Here is a 20,296-nt window from a genome sequence, read left to right on the forward strand (position 1 = left end):
TGCAACATTACGTCGAAAAGGCTTCTGTGAACGCTTGCATTCACAATTACATCAATGTAGTGCGGCTGTGTGTCATAATGCTAACTGGCTGCAATCACAAATGGGACGCCACGCCCGTCGGTGAAGTTCGTTACTGTGCTGCATGAGGGTCGGCCATCGATCGAGCCCTACATACCACTGACTCTTCACAGGTATGTAAGCGGCTGCAATCATAGCATGTGTAACAATGGGAGCATAGCATGAAAATCAGTCAAAGTACATCACACTGCCATCGGGATTTGATACATGATTCCTATCCCAAGATGCCATGCGGCCAAATGCAGCCTTACGTGCGGGACGTGCTCGGCCAGAAGGGATTGCATCTGCCACAGATTCATTCAATCAGCACAGGTGGAGGCCATACAGGCCGACAGCACATATATAGCAGACCCAAACCCCTCCCACAACCACTCGCACTCCAAAATGCTACCGGCAGGACTAGCGATGTTGGCCCTGGGGGACCAGATAGCACTGCAAGTGCTACAACTACAAGAAGACGACGAACAACAACAGGTACAACAACCGGGCGCACAGGGGAGACGGAGGAGAAGGAGGAGGAGGAGGGCAAGGCAGGGTCAGCAAGGCCCACAAGCACTGCCACTACCACCACGCAGGCGGCCCGCAATCCCACGCCTCCGAGCTGATCCGTTCAACCTCACTGCTGAGCAGATCCACACCCTCTACCGTTTGGACCGGGACACCATAATCGCCATTGTGGACATGACACATGCTGACCTCGTGAGCATGATAGATAGCCCAACCGCCATCCCACCCCTACTGAAGGTGGTGTCTGTACTCCACTTCCTGGCCACAGGCACCTACCAGCACACAGTCGGACAGTTGCATGGCATCTCACAGCCACTGTTCTCACGGACACTCTTCCAAGTGCACGATGCCCTCCTGAAGCACGCCGACGACCACATCACACTACCACGCACGTACCAGGAGATTACCAACGCAAAAGTGGGATTCCATGCACTTGGCGGCATCCCGGGTTGCATTGGTGCCATCGACTGCACCCATGTTGAATTGGTTGTCCCACATGCCATGGAGGTCCAGTACCGCAACCGCAAACAATATCATTCAATCAATGTGCAAATGGTGTGTGACTCCAACAAGATCTTTATGCATTGTAGTGCCAGATTTCCAGGATCTACCCATGATTCTATGGTCCTGAGGAACACAAGAATACCACGCTACATGGAGCGACACGCAGGGCACAGATCCTGGCTACTCGGTGAGTCTCATTCCATGCATGACATCGTGGCCCATTTGATGCGTCAATGACCTTGCAGGAAGGGGGGGGGCTACTTAGCACTATCATTCCACTGACACCCTTTATTCGTCTCATACAGGTGATGCCGGGTATCCACTGAAGAGATGGCTCCTTACACCAATCCGGAACCCACAGAACCAGCATGAGGAGGACTACAACCATGCCCACTCACGTACCCGTGTGGTCATTGAACAGGCATTCGGCCTACTGAAGGCTCGTTTCCGCAGCCTCAGCAGGTCTGGCGGGGCACTCATGTACAGCCATGAGAAGGTATCTAAGATGGTCATGGTATGTGTCATGCTGCACAACATGTGCATACGTAGGAATGTGCCCATGCCCCCTGACGCTGTACTGCATGCACCTGAAGATGATAATGATGAGGGTGGGGATGTGGAGGCACCTCAAGGAGTCCATGAGGCACAGGATGCACGTGCAATCCGACAGAGCATCATAGATGCATGCTTCTAGCAACCACGCATGGTGCCTATTACATGGAAAGGGGACCTGTGGCACTGTGTGTGTGTAGTACGGGCACATTGTGGACTGTACGCCTATGAGGGCCTCGTACGCAAATATCAATGTCCACACATGTCATTGGATGATAATGAAGTACTGTATTGTTGATGTGATTTGATTTATACACCCTATGGACCCGCCACCCAGTGAAGCCCAACACACCCCCTCCACCCTACTACCTCCCCCCCCAACACCAGTGTCCAAATATGCATGCTGTCCGTGGGTAGACGCTATTGCAAGCCCCCTCTACGGGTATCAGGGGCACCCCTGCCCGTGGAGCGCAGGTTCCTGCCAGATCTGCGTTGGGGGCTGCCCTGGACGGAACTTGCCACGGATGATGACTCTGCCTGCTCGCGTCCATGCATGTCTCTGAGGGTTTGTGAGAGCTCCGAGAGCACACGGCGCACAGCAGCAAGTTCAGCACAGACGTCTTTGGACGTCGCATGCAGTTCCCCCCTCAGGCTCTCGGTGCTTTTCTCCATTTGTGCTCTCAGGCTCTCGGTGCTTCTCTCCATTTGTGCTCTCAGGCTCTCGGTGCTTCTCTCCATTTGTGCTCTCAGGCTCTCGGTGCTTCTCTCCATTTCTCCCCTGAGGCTCTCACTACTTTTCTCTATTTGTGCCCCGAGTGTCTCGGTGGATGTTTCCATGGCTGCCCTGGAACCCCCGCATTCATTTGCATGGTCCTTGAGTAGCGTGGACACTTCCTGCTGTTGCTCGATCAGCAGGTCGAGGGACTGTTGCCTCTGCTGGGCCATGGACATTTGCGGTGGTGTGACAGGGGGGCTGCTCAACACATGTTGGCTTGGCACAGGACTTGTGGGGGTTGGCCAGTCGTCGTCTTCAGGGTGCCCCTGCGTGGTTTCGTCATGGTGTAGGGGATGGGACATGCAGGGGGATTGGGAAAGGTCATGGATGGTACCTACGTCGCCAGCACTGTTTTCCGTGTCGGAGCATGCTGGCATGACAGCTGTGTCACCTATGGTGCTGCTACCACCAGAGGCAGTGCCATCAGATACGTTCTTTGGGGGGACCTGTGGTGCTGGGGTTGTGGACTTGCTGGCTACTGGGGTGCCTGTTGCAGTCCCCTCCAGTGTGCTGCCACTTGATTCCTGCTGCTGCCGTGTCTTGATCCTTGCACCTGAGGTGGAGGCTCTTGGGACGTTGGTCCTGGCCCTCTTTGCAGGCGTGCTGGTCGGGGTGTCCTGCAGCTCGTCGTTGGTATCGGACCCTGTGGTGGAGTAAAGAGGGGCGAGCGTTAGTTATGGGTCTGTGGGATTTGGAATGGCAACGTATCATATGCATTGGGGTGGTACATGAGGGTGATTTGGGACTGGGCCTTGGAGGTGGTCTCATTTTCGTGTGGATTGAGGATGCATTCATTTGGCTGCCTGCAGTTAGGGGGTGCATGCTGCACATGTAGGGGTTGTTTATGGCATCTTGATTAATTTGTTTATTCTTTCTGACTTTTAGAGGGCGCTGTCAGGGCAAAGTATGTATTGCACTATGGGGTCACATGGTACTGCACATGTTCGTGCTTTGTGGATTTCGCATTGTTTCTCTTGACCAACCTACCTGATTCTCCGGATGTCGGCACTCCTTTCTCCATCCCTCCGACTCCCTCTATGCTCTCCATTCCTATGGTGGAGGCGCAGATATCCTCCCAGGGGGTCAACTTGATGGGCGACTCTGATCCCCCCCCGGTAGCTGTGGCGATGTTCCTGTTCGCAGAAAGTATGCTGCGTACGCGAATCCGCAGGTCGTCCCACCGCTTGCGACATTGCTGTGGCGTGCGGGGTGTTGTCCCCACCGCACTTACGCGCTGTGCCACCAGGGCCCATATGGCCTTCTTGTTGGCAAGGGCCGTCCTGGTCATTTGACTGGAGAAGACGACGGCGGCATTTTCCTGCAGGGTCTCGGTCAGCACGGTCAGTTCCTCTCGGGAGAAGTGGACCTGCCGCTTGCGATCACACGCTTTCTTGGCTACCTTTCCCATATTTATTTTTTTAACTGGGGTTGCTAAGGGGTTGGGATGTGTGTCAGGGTCGGATTTTTAATGGTTGTGTTGGGATTCGGTTTTATAGTTGTGCGGCGTGCTGTTTCCCGTTCCGGCCACATGCTTTTACTTCCGTTTCCGTATATTTACGGTGCCCGCTCATTACGGTGCCCGCTCATTACGGTGTCCGCTCATTACGGTGACCGCTGAGATGGGTGGCGGTATTGCACCTGGTGCAGCGTACGGCGGCGGTAAGGGCCGTTTTGGGGTCATTTCCGCCATCGCAGCCTTTCGGATTCCGCCATGGCGTAATGCTCGTGCCCGATGGGTCGTAATTAGCCGCACTTTGCTCCTTCGTGCAATGGCGGAAACGCTATTTACGCTGTTGCGGTCCGGTCAGTCACTTTCCGCCAGGGTCGTAATGAGGCCCTGTGAAAAAAGATGAGATCTTGAAGTCACTAAATCAAATAACTTGGTCGTACAAGTACAGTACCTCTTGCACCATTGCACGTACCTCCAGTGCATTTGTATTATATGCTCTGTTAATATCTTTATATAATTCAAACACTCTTTAATTTGAACATTAGAATGACTTTTTCCTTTAACAAGTTGACGCACGCACAGTGGGCTGTACACACAGAGCACGCTATAACACTTTTCTTCTATCCGTATCTGGACGTACATCCTTACCCAAGATGGCGGCCCATTTTGGGCCACAGCTCGACTTTTGACTCGCCCACACTAGTGGCCGTGTTCCCTACACATCTTATTTAACTCTTATTGCGCGACTGCCCACGATTCTGAAAATTTACTTTCTACATTGCACTGCCACCAGGTAAGACTCTTTTCTCACGGTCCCTGAGAGTCTGCCCACCGTTAATTGTTGCCGCTAGGCTTGTCGACCACGGCGGTATCGCTCTGTTTAAACTAGATAAATCTGTTTCACAATTCCAAGCAAAGCATTTTGTCAATATAAGCCAAATATTTCATAAAATGCAGTTTCCATAACTGATTTAATTTCGGTTTAGTGCAACTACTTGCATAGTATTTTAATCAAATCCTTTCTGATTTATTCTTTGATTTATAGATCTTTCCACAACTGCGAAGCATCAGAGGTAGGATCCTATCCCAAATTATGCAGCCCCAGTTTTACGGATTTTGGAATGAACCTATTCCTCATTAGTGATTTTTGTCATTACAGCAATTAGTTTGCAGAACAGGCACTTTTTTTGCCTTAAAATCCGTTTGACTTATGCCTATCCACATACAAGATATTGTTTTCTCACCCTTTGCAATATGGCAGAATCTGGGTTTTTCTTGGTCACATTAGTCAATCAGTACCCAGCACTAATGATCTCGTTTTTTGTCTTATTACCCCCTCCTCCCTTTTCTCTGTCTCCCCCTCTCTTGTTTACTGGGCTGTTTACCGATGTGTGATTTTAAACTACATTGTAGTTTTGTGATTATACCATGCATTCGCCACTAATATCCATTATGGTGTATCCACCCTTATGTGACCCCCTGTGTTGCTTACCATGGATGCATTTGTTACTTTATTTGATTTATTTATGTTAGTATTGTGTATTATCAGCCCCAGATGAAGAGCTAGGATAGCTCGAAACACGTGTCAGGCTGCCTATCGTTTTGGAATAAATACAAAAATGTGACTTATTATTGCACAAGTGTGGCGCAGTGTTACTGGGGGCCCTTACTTATCCCTAAAAAGGATCGCATCACTCGGGTGAGGAAGGAAGCACACTGGCTACCGGTAAAAGAATGCATACTCTTCAAAACACTGGCCATTACGCACAGGTCCCTCTCCACCGATGCCCCACCTTACCTATCAGAACGAATCACCATCAACCCGTCAAATAGACCCATTAGATCACACCTGACCAACCAGATCTACGTACCAGCCTTCAAAAGGACCAAAGCTGGTGGGTCTAGCTTTCAATACATGGCTCCCAAAAATTGGAATGCCCTACCCACTACACTCAGAAACGAAGTTCCCACACTGCCTTCCGCGAAATGCTGAAAACTACACTGTTTCGCTAACTTACCAACATGTGTGTGTATATATACGCTGCTCAACTGTAACCATACTGACAGCTCTTTTTGCCTTTCACTGTACTTTTATATCGTTCAATGTTTTGTAATATGCCTGTTTTGCCAAGTGAATAAGCTGTAACAGCGCCACAATGCCGTATTTATAAATGCAAATAAATAAAAAATATTATCTAGAAAAAACGAGATCACTAAGAAAGACAAATCTGTTTTTCATTTCAGTGGCAGCTGGTAGAGAAGGAGATCCTTTCTCTGAATCAGCCATCTCAAAGTGGATTGTAAACTGCATCACACTCAGCTACACTCTTGCCAAGAGAGATCTGCCCTTCAAGCCGAGAGCACACTCTACTTTGGGCACTGGGACTTCCATTGCATTCATTGCAAATGTTCCCCACTCTAGTTCTGATTCTCGGGTGGGACAAGCGGTACTAAGACATCTTTACTGTTCCTTCTCACACCCCACCTCCAACTTCGGGTACTGCTTGCCAGTCCATGCACAGCATGTGACTCTAAGCAGATTCACAAGCATCAGAAGACATGCATTACGCACTGTAATTGCATTTCTAATGATTGTATCTGCTTAGATTCACATGCGCCCACACTTCCTTCCCACTCGGGGTAGAAGGAACATAGACATCTTACTACTTTCTCTCTATCTGTACTCACTCACGTTAGTCGTAAGGCTCCCTCACGGCAGAAAAAATACAATCGGAGGGACCTCGACATGTAAAGATCTTGGGTACACTACACGTCACGTTAGGGATAGTGTTACAAGCACACCCATGTCGACGTCCCCTTTCGATCCTCGAAAGAGATGCAATACTCAGTTATTACTACTAGATGTCGGACTATATACACAGCTCCTGGGATACCTTGCTGCAGCTAATGTCGTTCCGAGTGTATTCGTGGAACTTGGAGGATCATCAACTTGTGTAACAAGACGCCTGCTCCTGTGTTTTCAGCCTTCTTCGTTGAATGGAAACTGTGCTGGGCCTGGTCTGTTCTTTGCCCGTGGACGATAGTCTGTTGCCGCCGGACCGTGGTGACTCCCGTTGCAACACTCCTTCGATCCCTGGAAGTGTCCTGAGGTGTTCTGTCCCACAGTAATCCTAATATTTCCTCTTTTGGAAGCTGTCTGGAACCGATTCCTAAGCACTTTGACCGACTAAATCTAAATCCTACGTGAGAAAGGAACGCTTGCACCCAAGTCGTTTATTCGACGGGACCAAGCATAGGGAAGTGTGTCCCCAATGGATACAAACACACCAGCAGTGGTGTGTGGAGAAATTGAAGTCTCGGGAGGGGAAATGGGGAGGGTTGAGAGGGGGGTAGGTTTACATACTTGTTGTCCATCCCCCACTGTTTTCGGTAGGGTTACATGGGCGTAAAGTACTGTCCTGAAATCGCACTTTCCTGAATTTGGTCAGTGGAGGCCTGGTTAAGGATCTCTTCCTAGGATTATCCTAAGGACTGAGATGAGTGAGTTTACTTACCTGACCTTTGCTAACTTTTTGACTCTTATTAAATTAATCATAACCACAGGCATTGCCAATCTCTTTTCTAAACTTACTTGTGAAGTATCTACTTTGGATCTGGTGACTTTTAGGTACAAGGCCCCAAACCATCTTAGGGTTGGACTTGAATCTGTTCAATGAGTATACTGAAGTGTTTTTTTTTCGAATGGATTGTGTCCTCCCACGTATTCCTAGTCTTTTGATTAATATACTTCCAGCTTCAGCTGCTTCAGTAAAAATATTTGTCTCGACCCTGGGCGTTGAGGGTAGTGTTGATGATTCAGTGTCCCTCTAGTGACTCCGTCCGACCGTCAATGTCATCCGCAGTATATGTAACACGAGCAGCGCCGGTTGGCTTCAGTTCTGTTTTTCCAACGCAGCTTTCGCTTTGAGAAATTATGGCGTGCTTTGGTTCTTGTAAGAAATCGTCATGGCTTCATCACCGACTCCATCGCCCAAGACTGTTTTTAATAAATGTCAGGATTGTGGTTCGAAGATGTCCATCACCAACCCCCACCGCGTTTGCCTGTGGTGCATCGGCGTGGAGCATCGTACAAAGGAGTGTAATTCCTGTCAGGTGGTGACTGACCAGTCTCTGAGAGAGCGTTGAGATAAATTGGTGGTGGGTAGAATTCCTAAATCCCCCTTCTGTTCCAAAAAAATGCACTTCTGATGAGTCGAGAGATTCTCCTCGTCGAAAAAGATTGAGAAGTCGTTTGCATCATTCTTCATCTTCCTCCAAGAAGTCGAACAAAAGACGTTGTAGGTCTCTATATCTACCTCGAATGACTCCTCACCCGAGAGAATCACATGTACAACAAAGTCCGACTCCTCAGCTAAATGGGAAGAGTGTTGGAGGGAAATGATGAAAATCTTTGAGAGAAGCCCCTACTCTCTTGAAAGAACGGAAGAAAGAAGAAAGACCATGTCCCCTTTGTCGTCTTTTTGCAGAGCGACAGGAAGTCTAAGGCAAATCCATGTGCACCCTCGAGTCCGGGATGCAAGCCTGATGATCATCAAGAGCCTTCGAGACCTCAAAGTCAAGTGAAGCCCTTTTGAAGGCTTTGTCGAAAACAACTTCGACAACAAAATTGGTTTCCTCGATGTCGAAACCTTCGACGCCATTGGCCTCAAAGCCTACTGCGTAGACTTTTTTGGAGCCATTGAAGACAACACAAGTGCAGTCTTGTTACCCTTTGCCACAATAAGATTTTTTCAAATCGCTTTCTTCAATTTATGAAGAACATGAACCATCTGACGATCCAGCGCCTTTTGGCCTTCAATGTGGCACCCCAAATGTGACAGATGAATTTATTTCAGAGGAATCTAGGCTTAAAATACCTGTATGAAAATCTACAATCAGCCAATGGTGTATATGCATCTCCTGAGCTGGAATTTGGGAAGCCAGATACTGCAGAACACGCTGATGGCTCATACAGACAATTGATGAGCAAAGTAGTGGATTTTTTGGGATGGGGTAGACCTGCTCCTCCTTGTCAAAAGGATGACTTAACGGACATATTAGACTAAGGTCCACAGAGGGATCCCATTTTGTCCTTCCATATTTTACAAAAAAGGTTTAAAACAAATTGGGAAACCCCAGATTCTAATGCTGCCGTTAATATGAACTTTCCCCAAAAATATAGGCCACCCAGCAGTGACCCAGATTATTTAACCAAACATCTGACTCCGGAAAGTTTGGTAGTCCAGGCAGCGACATCCACAGAACAATCTGCTTACCCCACAACTCCTACAGCCAGGGATGATAAACAGGTGGACACTTGGCCGCGTAGTATTTACTGCTGTAGCATGGCTTTACAAATCAGCAAATGCCACTTGTGCCTTGTCTAAATGTTGGTTTATCCTGTGGGATTGTGCAGCAATTGTGGCTGAACACATCCCTGAAGGGGAAGATGGAGACTGTTTCCTGGCTAGCAAGGATGGTAAGGAAGCAATGTGCGAGTGCCTCCAGATGGCTCTGGATACTGCAGATAGTATTAGTGGATCCATGGCGACTAGTACCGTGCTACGCAGATTTGCCTGGTTGAAGAAGTCTGGATTTGCACCGGAGGTGCAATCTAGATTACTGTCATGATCATGAAGTCAGGCGCACCGGCATGCAGGGGCCGTATGCACAGGAGACCTGGGTGGACACTGTCCTGGCGCCTTTGGCGTCAGGCTCATGAACAAAAGTAAACCAGAACATCCATTTAAGACCAAAAAGCTTTTATTATGGACATAGCACTTCAGGTGCATTAACCTTGAAAATTCCATCTATTAAGCATCCCCAAGTGTATTCTTGGGTGTGGCTGATAATGGATTGCCTTTGCACATGCTCACTCTCTAGGAGTGGCAGGGTGTGGCTGGTAAGCCGGACCTAATGGGTGTGCCCACGACCTCATCTATACAAGCTGCCCCGATCCTCAAGACAGACGCTTCGTGTTATTCTGCACTTGCAAGCAGCGTAACACTCACCGTCGCCTGAGGTCACACTTACCTTTTGAAGATTCTGCTTCCTGGACATCCTGCTTCCTGCCAGCATACTTACCAACTGGGGGAAGCTGTTCTTACCTGTACATCTCTTCGGCGAACCAAGTATTCATCTTTATTCTTTCTGGAACGCCCAAATCTTCATCTTGGCACTGCAGCATGACACGCTCCATCGTCGACCGCAGCGCCTGCAAGGAAAAACAGAAGACAGGGTTAGACATCGAAAAAGTCTGTTTAAGGCTGCGCTTCGCCATACTTTGCGCTTTTCCTTAAACCATCACTTACCTGCTGTCGAACATTGCGGTAGCATCCATCTTCCACCCAGCCACGTCTCGCGTCACACAGCTGCATTGAGGCCGCATTTCCATCTAAGGGAAGAAAACAGACGAGCGACATTGCGGGCATAAATAGGAGCAACATATAAAGACATTAAACAGAACGAACAGCATCACGAGCTCATGAAAGACTTACCATTCATAAGGAGGAGCATAGTCGCAGCTGGACTGGACTAATCCTTATCAGGGCACAGTGAAGGAACTAGGTCCCATTCGACGTGCCCCTGCCCGATGTAGAAGGACAGAGCTTATCTTCCATAATTCACAGGAGCAGTATCACCACATACCACCGCTCACAGCTTTTCTACTGAGCGCGAGTCCTGAAGGGGGTGATTCAAATTCAGGGAGGGCTGCAACCGTGCCCCAACACCTCTGCAGAGACCAGGTGAGCGTAACAATTGCTCAGTATGCCTTTTGACGGCTCGAGGTTGTTTGGTAGCAAGGCTGATGAGAATCTGGAAAAGCTACAGACCTCAAAAGCGGCGGCTAAATCTTAGTGCCACCATTGGACCGCCTCAGCATTCCTACTCCGATGCATCATCTTGGAGGGGTAAATCCTTTCGTTTCTACTCCTCACTTGGAAGAGAGCGAGGAAAAGCCAGTAGACCAAGACGATTCCCTCGTGGTGGACTAGGGAAAGGTACTAAATCAGCCCAAGCAGCGGCAGCTTTGCCCTCAGCTGCTGCTTCAGCCGCCTCGAAACCTCTGAGGCATTAATCCACAAAACCCTAGTGGGAGGCAGGCTCTCACCTACTGGAACGACTGGCTGATCAGGGCTCGTTCTCCCGAACAGACCCTATAACATTGCAGCGTGACTTGCCACTTTCTCCCCAAACTGGTCTTCTCCCTCATTTACAAACAAGATACCATCTGAAAAACTCCAATGTATCAGAGCAGTCCTGAAAGCCTCGCCACCCGAGGGGAGGGCTCTTCACATTCTGCAAATGGTCACCAAATTCCAGAGTGTCCAGTATCTTCAGGCCTTCAAATCTTTTCAAGGTTGCTTTGCCTCATGGCATCCTGCATTTTTCTGGTGCCAGAGGCTTGTCTGAGAATGTTATCCCTGCAATGGGCTCTCGGGACTCACTTCTTCAGGTCCGAGTAGCAGAAGACCTCCTGTGGTGGACCTGCGAGAACAATATTCTAAAGGGAAAACCTTTTTGGCAACCATGGTCTGAGATAACAGTAGTGACGGACGCCTCACTCACTGGGTGGGGAGCCCATACCAACAATCTGACAATCAGCGGTTGTTGGTCTGTATCGGAGTCTAAACTACACATCAATATTTTGGAGCTGAGGGCAATCGGACTAGCGCCGACTGCCTTCCTGCCCCCTATATGGGGTAAGAAAGTCCTGATAATGATGGACAACATGGTGGCCATGTACTATCTCAATGAGTAGGTGTAGGGTCACTACCACTGTGCAGAGGCAATTCAGTTCTGGTTCTGGGCAATTCAAGAAGGAATCTCTGTTGGCAGTTCATCTAGCTGGAGTGAGAACACAGCGGTGGATGCGCTGAGCAGGCAGCGCACAGTCTCCCATGTGTTGGAACTGGCTCAGGAAGTCCTTCAAGAGATCTTTACCCTTTGGGGAACCCCTCAAGTGGATCTGTTCACGATCAGTGTCAACCAGAAGTGCAACCTGTTCTGCTCCAGGAGATTTCCCCCAAGAGGAGCTCCTAGAGACCCGTTCGTAGTGGACTGGGATTTTCCACTCCAGCCCCCGTCATTCCTCACGTGATCAGGAGGTTGAGGAAGTTCGGGAAATACATGATCCTTATTCCTCCGGACTAAGCCACAAGGACGTGGTACCCGGACCTTCTAGGCATATTCATCTGCTCTCCAATATGTCTTAAACAAAGAGAGCTCTTTCTTTCTGTCTTTCTTTCTGTCTTTCTTTCTGTCTTTCTTTCTGTCTTTCTTTCTGTCTTTCTTTCTGTCTTTCTCTGTCTTTCTGTCTTTCTTTCTCTGTCTTTCTGTCTTTCTTTCTCTGTCTTTCTGTCTTTCTCTCTTATGGATTCACATGCTCATGAATATTCCCGGTCAGGCTGGGAATCGCTTAAAAACTGTATTTCTCCTGAAAACCAATCACTGTCCTCTGGGTCATAGTGCCCCCATCCAATGACAAACGGTCCTCTCCCTAAGCCACTGCTCTGGCAGTCCTCTTCAGATTTTTACTGAACGCTTCAGTGTTGGAAGTCCTCGAGTTTGCTCTCTGAGCTATTTGTACGTTTTATTTGTGTTTTCAACGGAAACCGTTCTATTTTTGTTTCAAAGAAGTCTCTGTGCTTTCTTCATCTGCTGACAGCAGAGATCCGTTATCAGTTAAGTTCCGCGCCCCTCAAGGGCGAAGATCCATCTAAGATTCTACAAGGCCTCTTGGGCCTACTTCTTGCCTTTCGACCATGAAGGAGGGAAGGTCCCTCTTCAGGCCCTGCACCAAATGCGGGCTACGGAATGTGCTTGTGGAGGACAGGCACCTGCATCCAGACCACGAGATATGCATTGGTTTCTCCAAGAACGTAAATAGCGGAGCAGCCGAACGGGGTACATTTATACCAAAGTGCCTAACGTTAGTTTGGGACCATTGAAAGTTCTCACAATGTGCACCTGATACTGCCCTCTGTCAGGGGAGATAACTGAGACTTGCACCAGTTTATGATGTTATGGTATATAATTAGGTCCTCAGTTTTGTCAGGATAGATTTTCAGATAATTCGGGTCCATCCAGACATTAATTGGCACCAAACAGTTTTTGATCTTGCTTGATAAATGGTACCTCTGTTTTTATCTGCCAATATGAAAACAAATGAAAAATGCCAAACAGTCTACTCTATTGGAAGTTGACCACTCCGGAAATTCTCAAGTTTTGGTTCTGTGGCATATCAATGGGAATACATTTCGATAGCTGTCTGGTCTCGCCCACAAGGACTGCCAAGCCGAAAATGGCATATAATTCTCCTGTGCACAGCGATCGCTTCAGCTTCGCCGTCCTCATTGTAATGCACCTCTGCTCAGCATGCTTTAGTGTGACATTTTAATACTGGCACATTGTGTCATTGGAACGGTTTGAATTGGATGAGTATTGTATGGGGTCACAGAAGAAAAGTTTCCCCACTAAACGGGGTGAAATCTGTCTTTATGTAGGTTTGCAGGGGCCTTGTGGGAGTCACTGTGTACCACTATGTTTCACTGTTTGCCTCTATCTCTGGTTACCTGTTACTGTGTCTATCACTGAGTATCTGCCACTATGTTTGTGTCATTAGAGTGTAAGATTGGGATGGGCATTTGCTTATTAATTCCTGACTCAAATATGTAGATATATGAATTTGCTTTGGCCTAAGGCATGAGTCTGCAACCTGCAGCTCTCCAGATGCTTTGGATAACCACTCCCATGAGGTCTGACTGTGCTCAGAAGGGCTGAGGTTAATTGTAGTCTACAACACCTGGAGAGCCAAGGTTTGCAACCCCTGGCCTAAGGGTACATAATGTAAATAGAAAACGATGTGCCAAGTGATATACTGGAAATTGACTATGATGTGCCAACTAGACATAATAGAAGCTGAACATGATCTGTTAAGTAGGCATAATGTCAACGGCCAATCATGCTAAATGGGTTCAAATATACACACTAAAAATGTGAACAAACCCTATTCACAGTGTTTGGAAAGATGCTCTTTTTGCACCTTTCCCTCCATAGATTCCTATGGAACCTCCAGTATTTTTGCTATTTTTTTAACTGTCCTGACTTGGATATTTGTAAAACCTTCTGCTTTTCTTCCCTTGCCTGTTTTGATCATTCATATGGGGAAACTGACTAGTCCCGAAGAGTCCGTACTGAGAGACTGCTTTTCTTTTGGAAATATTGTTTTTGTACAATTGCATACCTCCCTTACAGTGAAATGCAGTTGGGATACTTTGTATCCTTCTAATTTTTTTACTTCATGTTTTCTTTGGGTTACTTTGATGTGCGTAAGAAAAGATGGTGCAGATGTGATTTTTACAGTTTTTTGTGAGGTTTTTCTTGTGCACTTTTGCATTTACTGCGAATGGCTACTGAAAGTGGCTAGCACCCTAAAATAGCCATGCCATGAGATTCTTGCTCCTCCTTTGGCCAGCTTGTCCTTTGGCTGCCTTTCTGACTTCTCAGGTCAGGAAATGCTATATACGGTAACACGTTTTCTGGTGAAAGCTGCTGCTTTCGTGGGCAAGTGGGCTTTTGTTTGAGAGTCTGTTGCTGGACGGATGCGATGACCAGTTGATGTCCAGGGTTGGACAACCATGGGGTGTTTAAATGTTGCAGATCCTTACCATTGGTGGGCTTCAAAATCTTGAATGAAAGGAGGGCTCCTGCAGCAATTCGAGAGCTCATTGTTGGAACCAAAACTACTACGAGGAAGAGCAGCCCGAGGACAACCCCTGCAGCTGACCAGCACCGACTCCAGTGAAGCCCTGCTCCTGAATCCCAGAAGCGTGCTTCAACCCTTCTACCAGTGGGAACAATCTGGATCCCCGTTTTGGAAGACTTTGAAGTGCCCCCTGTACCACTTGATGGCAGTGGACTGACTAGCCCCCTTTTGGACTAACACGCTGCAGCCGTTGCCATTCCAAGCAGAGCCATGGTGCTCACAGGATCTTCAGTTCATGCCATAAATCGCCTGTCTTTGCAATTTTATCCTTCTCACGATAAGGAAAGCTGAGCTGGGGCTGCCTTTGTGTTCACTCCTGGACGATCGCCTATGACTGCCTGACTGTGGTGACCTCAGCTGGAACCATCCTTGTGCACTTCTGTGAGGTGTCCTGAAGGGTCCGCAGCGCAGCAGTCTGCATATTTCCTTCATTTGCTGCAACCAGCTCCTGACAAGAAAAATGACCTATACACTGCAAGCACTGGGCTCACCCGAACCAAGTACAGATGATTTGAGCCCCAGCAAATTTTGGAAGACCTGCAGTGTCACCTGGAAGAATGGGGAGTCGGTGTGTAAGTGAACATGCCTGCTTTTTTCTTCACTTGTCTCCCATATGGTAGCTTTGGGTGGAGAGTCCTTGTCCCTAAACTACATCTGGCCTGACCTTAAGACAGGATCCTTGACCCAGGTTTGACGACCAATGACTTACTTTTGTAACAGGATAGAGGGCAGTACTTACCTTGTTTGAAGGAAATACTTGCATTGCTTTAAGGAACTTTTCAATCACCACCTCAGCCCGCTGCATCAGTTCTGAAATATCTTTCGTGGAGAACCTATAGTGGAACCTGTGACTTTTGGACCCAAGGCCCTATACAACATAGGGTGGGACTTCATAAATGGACAGAGGGAACTGTGTTTAATTATTCAATCTAATCGAAATGTTTTTCTTACATTAAACTACTTGACTGCTAACAAGTAATAGCTCTCAAGGTGAATGTGTATATTTGTGATGTTTTTTAATTATCTTTTTTACCTGTGACAATTTGATGCTTAGTGTGTTTAGAAAGGCCTAATAAATAATTGTATTTTCATATACTTGCTGACTCACTTGAATTATTGGTTGCGGTCTGTGTGGACTCATTGTATCCCTAGACCACTTTCACACTTTTCCTGAGACTAGGCCTTGACTGCGCACCCACCCAACTTGATTCGGTTTTGGCTAACCGCAGTGTATTCCCAGTTTACCATAAATAGAATGGCTTCCTAAAATTCTCCCTGGCCATTGGGTGGGGGTGAGCTTGTGGGTTGTAGTTGCATTTACACCCACATTAGAATGTCATCTTGCTTATTGATTTTCTGTTTTTGTTTTTCTACAGGAAAGTTGGAAGGAATTCAGTCATCAAAAGGATTTGAAACCACTAGCAAAGGAGGTAAACTCAGAACATCACTAGCCTACCTCTCCTAAAAAGCAGGAAGATTGGGTTGTGGGTTCCAAACCTCTTGGCAAAAGTGCTGCATCTGAAAGGGATGACATGCCTCGTAGGTGGTTGTGTGATTACAGAAGTGTCTTGACGAAGGTCACTTAATGCTGTTTTTGCAAATGAACAATGAGGTCAAAAAGGGCTTGTGCGTCAATTGGTGATTGTATTTCTTCCCCCTCTAACTTCTTTTATCCTTCTGAGCTCCATCCTCTAATTCTTCCCTTCCTCCCAGATCTTCCCTTCTACTCCTGTCATTCTGTGGCTCTCTTCTCCTTGTTCACCCATAAAATTTAGCATTGCATGATGTAGTGCGGCTGAATATTCTGCTCACCCTGAATAATACGGCAAAGGAAAGGTACTGCAGTGAGTTCAGTGATCTCCCCATCTTGATGGGAGTATGGTGAGCCGCTAGTTACTGGCTTGGTCTTGCTGCTACCATTTGTGCTTCCCAGAGAGTGTACGAAGTGGGGGTTTTGCAGGCTTGCTATCCACACCAAGGTGTGGTATTGCCCCTTTACTTATGTTGCAGGTCCTGTTTCAAAAACACTTGGGTAAATATCATTCGCGATTCCTAACAAAACCCAGGTACAGATCCCTCCTGCATCCCTGTATGATGACTCTAATATCGAGAATGTACCCTGAAACATACGATCACCCATTCCCCCATAGGAATTCTTTTCTTGTCAATGAGCAAACTAGGTGCAGTGTTTAAAAAATTAAAGTACAAAATACATGCATCATGAACCAAAACGTTCCCAAACTCGGAGGAATGTCTGAACAATGGCGGTTCCTGCATTTGGGCAGAGACGGTGAGATGCAGCAGGTCATTACTGTGATGAATCTGAGGATGTTATCACTCCTTTCCCTGAGGTAGCCTCTCCCTATGTGGCCAGGGTACGGCAGCTGCTACCTTATCCTGACCTTGGGGGCGGCTATATGAGCGAGGACCACCTGGGGGGAGGTGAACCTTCGGGAGATATGACCTCGTTGGAAGAAATCACATACCCCCCACTCCCCTTTAGGGATGTTTCCTCTATTCCACATACCCTCATGGCATATTGTAACACTCCCTCAATCTCTTATTAGATCTACTTTTAGTACTCCCCAACAGGCCACAAATAACACTATGCTAACAACTGGGAAGAGGCAGGGAATAGTAAGGATCATTCCCAATGAGAACCAGCATCAGCTTTTATTATGGTATTTATATCGCAGGCCTAGCTTTGAGAAGCAACGGAGCGCTTTACCGAGGAATATATAGATACATAACATAGTGCTTTGCAGATGTGTACAACATTACAGATGCATAACATTAGAACAGAGTGATTTTCAGTGATAACTACAGAACAGATATACTGCAGGGGATAGGATACAGAGGGGGACAGGAGAGGTACATCTGTACCTGGTTGCGGGGTGGAGAGGGGCGGGCAGCGTCTAGCAAGTCAGGTGGTGCTAGGGGCGACACGATGGCCTAGGTGTTCAGTTTCCTCAACATCATTCACAGCTGATACGAGAAAGAGCAGTGGAGCAATGCGGAACCACGCCATAGGAGATGGTGGCGGAGGCAAGCATAAACAAGGGAGAGAGGCCAGGTGAAGGCGGTTTCATGCCTAAGAACGGAAGGCAGCAGGAACCGCGCACCGTAGAAAGGAACACGATTAGAGCGCAGCGGCTATCGGGGTGCCCACCTAGTCAGCAAGTTGGGAAGACCCTGAGCGAAGGAATGCGAGACAGGCCGGTTACCGGGTTGCCTGCAAGCGTATGCCACTCCATAAGAATGCGCAGAAGGAAAGGAACCGAAGCGAGAGATCAGAGGGCAACCGGTAAGCCCAGGGAAGACTGACTGTTTAGCGGATTGCCTGACAATGTACCGCTTCATAAGAATAAAGCGAAAGACGCAGAAAGAAGTCAATGAAGAAGTTAACATATTTGTGAAGCAAACTACGAACTGGTAAATAAACCCATAATCTCAAGGGCTAGAGCAAAGTAAAAGGGACTGCTCTTGGAAAAGGGGCAAAGAACCCTTTGATGAAAGAGGAAGCGAATATTGAGGGCATGTTTTGTTTCATGGATAAAAAGTTTTGGCTAGAGAATACACCAGGTGAATAGGTGGGGGGTGTGTGTGTGTGTGTGTGTGTATATATATACACGTGTACACAAAAGTAATCTGGGGAGGGGAGCCATTCCCTGGAACTGTGTCCATTTGAAACCTTTTTGTTGAATTCAAATTTTGTTTGATTGTAACCTTTTGTGCACTTTTGAGAATCCGAGACTGTACCCTTTGCACCTTGGACTTCGTTTTCGAGTGTGAGGGCCAGAATAGTATTCTGGACACGGGACATATTTTGCTTTGAATATCTTGACATAGGAGACCTATTCATTTTGGTTGAGGTAGGGAAACCCCTCCAAGATTAGAGATAATGAGGCATTTTCTATCCCGCATTTGTTTCAATAAAGGTTTATAACCAAAAACCATGAGTCCTCTGTGTCCGCGTCTCATTCCTGGCTCCTCATATTACTCTTTAACCTCGGAAACACCACAGATGCCTACACGTGCACCACAAGGATCCCAAGACTGACCATATGAGACTCATTTAAAGGAATGTACAAACTGGTGAGCAAAATCACCTAATTGGCCAATTCAGTTAGATGAAAAGATTTGAACATCTGTTGTGGTGGGGGGTGTAAATTCGAAGCCTTGAAAGAAAGCTAGAACTGCCCCAGCCAATCAAAAGTGCTGTGACCAGTACCAAATCCTTGGAGAATCTATATAAGAGGGGGAAGGGACACAAGGAAGGATGAATGTTGGAGGGAAGCTGATGCGCTTCCAATCCGTCCTTGGATCGGAATTTGCTAACTGGGGAGAGAGCACACATTTTAGCAAATCTGCTGCAGTCCCTCTGGAGAGGGACTACACCAGAGAACCGACCAACAGGAGTGTATGCTAAACCCGACCTAGAAAAAGGTCCCTAAATCTAGCAGAAAGTGGCTTGTAGGTGAAGGCTTCCTAAGGAGGTGAGACCCTTGGTAGGAGGGTGACCTATCTTCTGCCTGAAAAGGCCCTAAATAAAGAGGGCGGAAATACCCATTGTGATAAATTATTTAGACATCCAGGATCTGGCAGTGATCTAGAGTGAATGCTTGGAAACCCAGTCCCACAAAGAGTAGTGCAGGAAACCATGTTCTTGTTGGCGCAGCCACAGGCTGAGGTAAAGCGAGAGGAAAGGAACCTGAAGTCTTGATGGACACACTGAAAACTGGTTAACTGAACTGAAGAGGGGTCTAGACTGAGCAAACCTGGAAGAGCCTTTGCATGTTATCGGTTTCTTTCGTTAGACTCTGATTAGACCAGATTTGTTGGCCAAAGCTTAGGGTAGCTGTAACGTAGAAACACTCGAGTAGGATTTGGAACTTTCTGTTGGCCACATCGTTCAGATATTTGTAGAAAAGGGTGTTCAGGGGGCAAGGGGACTCAACAACTTCTAACAATGGGTTAAGAGTTATATGATTTAGACTCTCATCTTCGAAGGCATTGGACACCTAAAGAAATCCCCTGTTTGTATTGACCCATCCCTGACCCTGTTTGCTTTGAGAACACTCTTATTTGTACACAATTCCCTAGCCCCTAAAGGTGTTTTGTCTAACCCAGTTCAGTGTTGAATGTTATTGCTTGGCCTTACCACAGTACACTTAGTTATCTGTATCTTTATTCCTGGGAAGACTAGTGTAGCTGTCACTGTGCTACATCTTCATGCTCAAGTTTCACTGTGACTGAAGGGCAAGGCTGGAAGAGGATGAGAGGAGAACAAAATGCAGGGCGTCTGACAGGACAGTGTTGAGGGGTCAGAAATGTGAGGCGGACAACTTTGGTAAAGATTAATCAAAAGATGCCATTTTATTAACTCAAAGGGTTTGACAATGCCTCACTATCTCTACCCTAAAGAGGATTTCCCTGCCTATCAACCTAAAGGAAACACTCTAACAAACAGAATCTGTCCCTCACACATTTGCATAGACCAAACCCATGAAGAGAATATATGGCAATTCAAATATAACAGAAATAACAGTTGTGTTCAACATAAAAATAATACCTGTGTATCCTTGTAACCTGGGTTGGATTCCCTTTTCCGCAGGATTTTCAATTAGCAGTTCATAATAGAAAAATTCTGTTTTGCAACCAA

At 47.2% G+C, this 20,296-nt stretch overlaps 1 protein-coding gene across 3 annotated transcripts in view; it reads left to right on the forward strand.

Moving 5' to 3' along the window:
• LOC138566710 (transmembrane protein 87A-like) overlaps window positions 1–20,296 on the forward strand; it is a 1,181,601-nt gene that overhangs the window by 158,421 nt on the left and 1,002,884 nt on the right. For all 3 annotated transcript variants that reach the window (XM_069644306.1, XM_069644305.1, XM_069644304.1), the window contains exon 5: window positions 16,011–16,064. In XM_069644306.1, the coding sequence (XP_069500407.1) occupies window positions 16,011–16,064 (54 nt within the window). The remainder of the gene's footprint in view (window positions 1–16,010; window positions 16,065–20,296) is intronic.

Source organism: Ambystoma mexicanum, chromosome 2p (assembly GCF_040938575.1).
Source record: "Ambystoma mexicanum isolate Mex_15411 chromosome 2p, UKY_AmexF1_1, whole genome shotgun sequence".
Classification (NCBI taxonomy): domain Eukaryota; kingdom Metazoa; phylum Chordata; class Amphibia; order Caudata; family Ambystomatidae; genus Ambystoma; species Ambystoma mexicanum.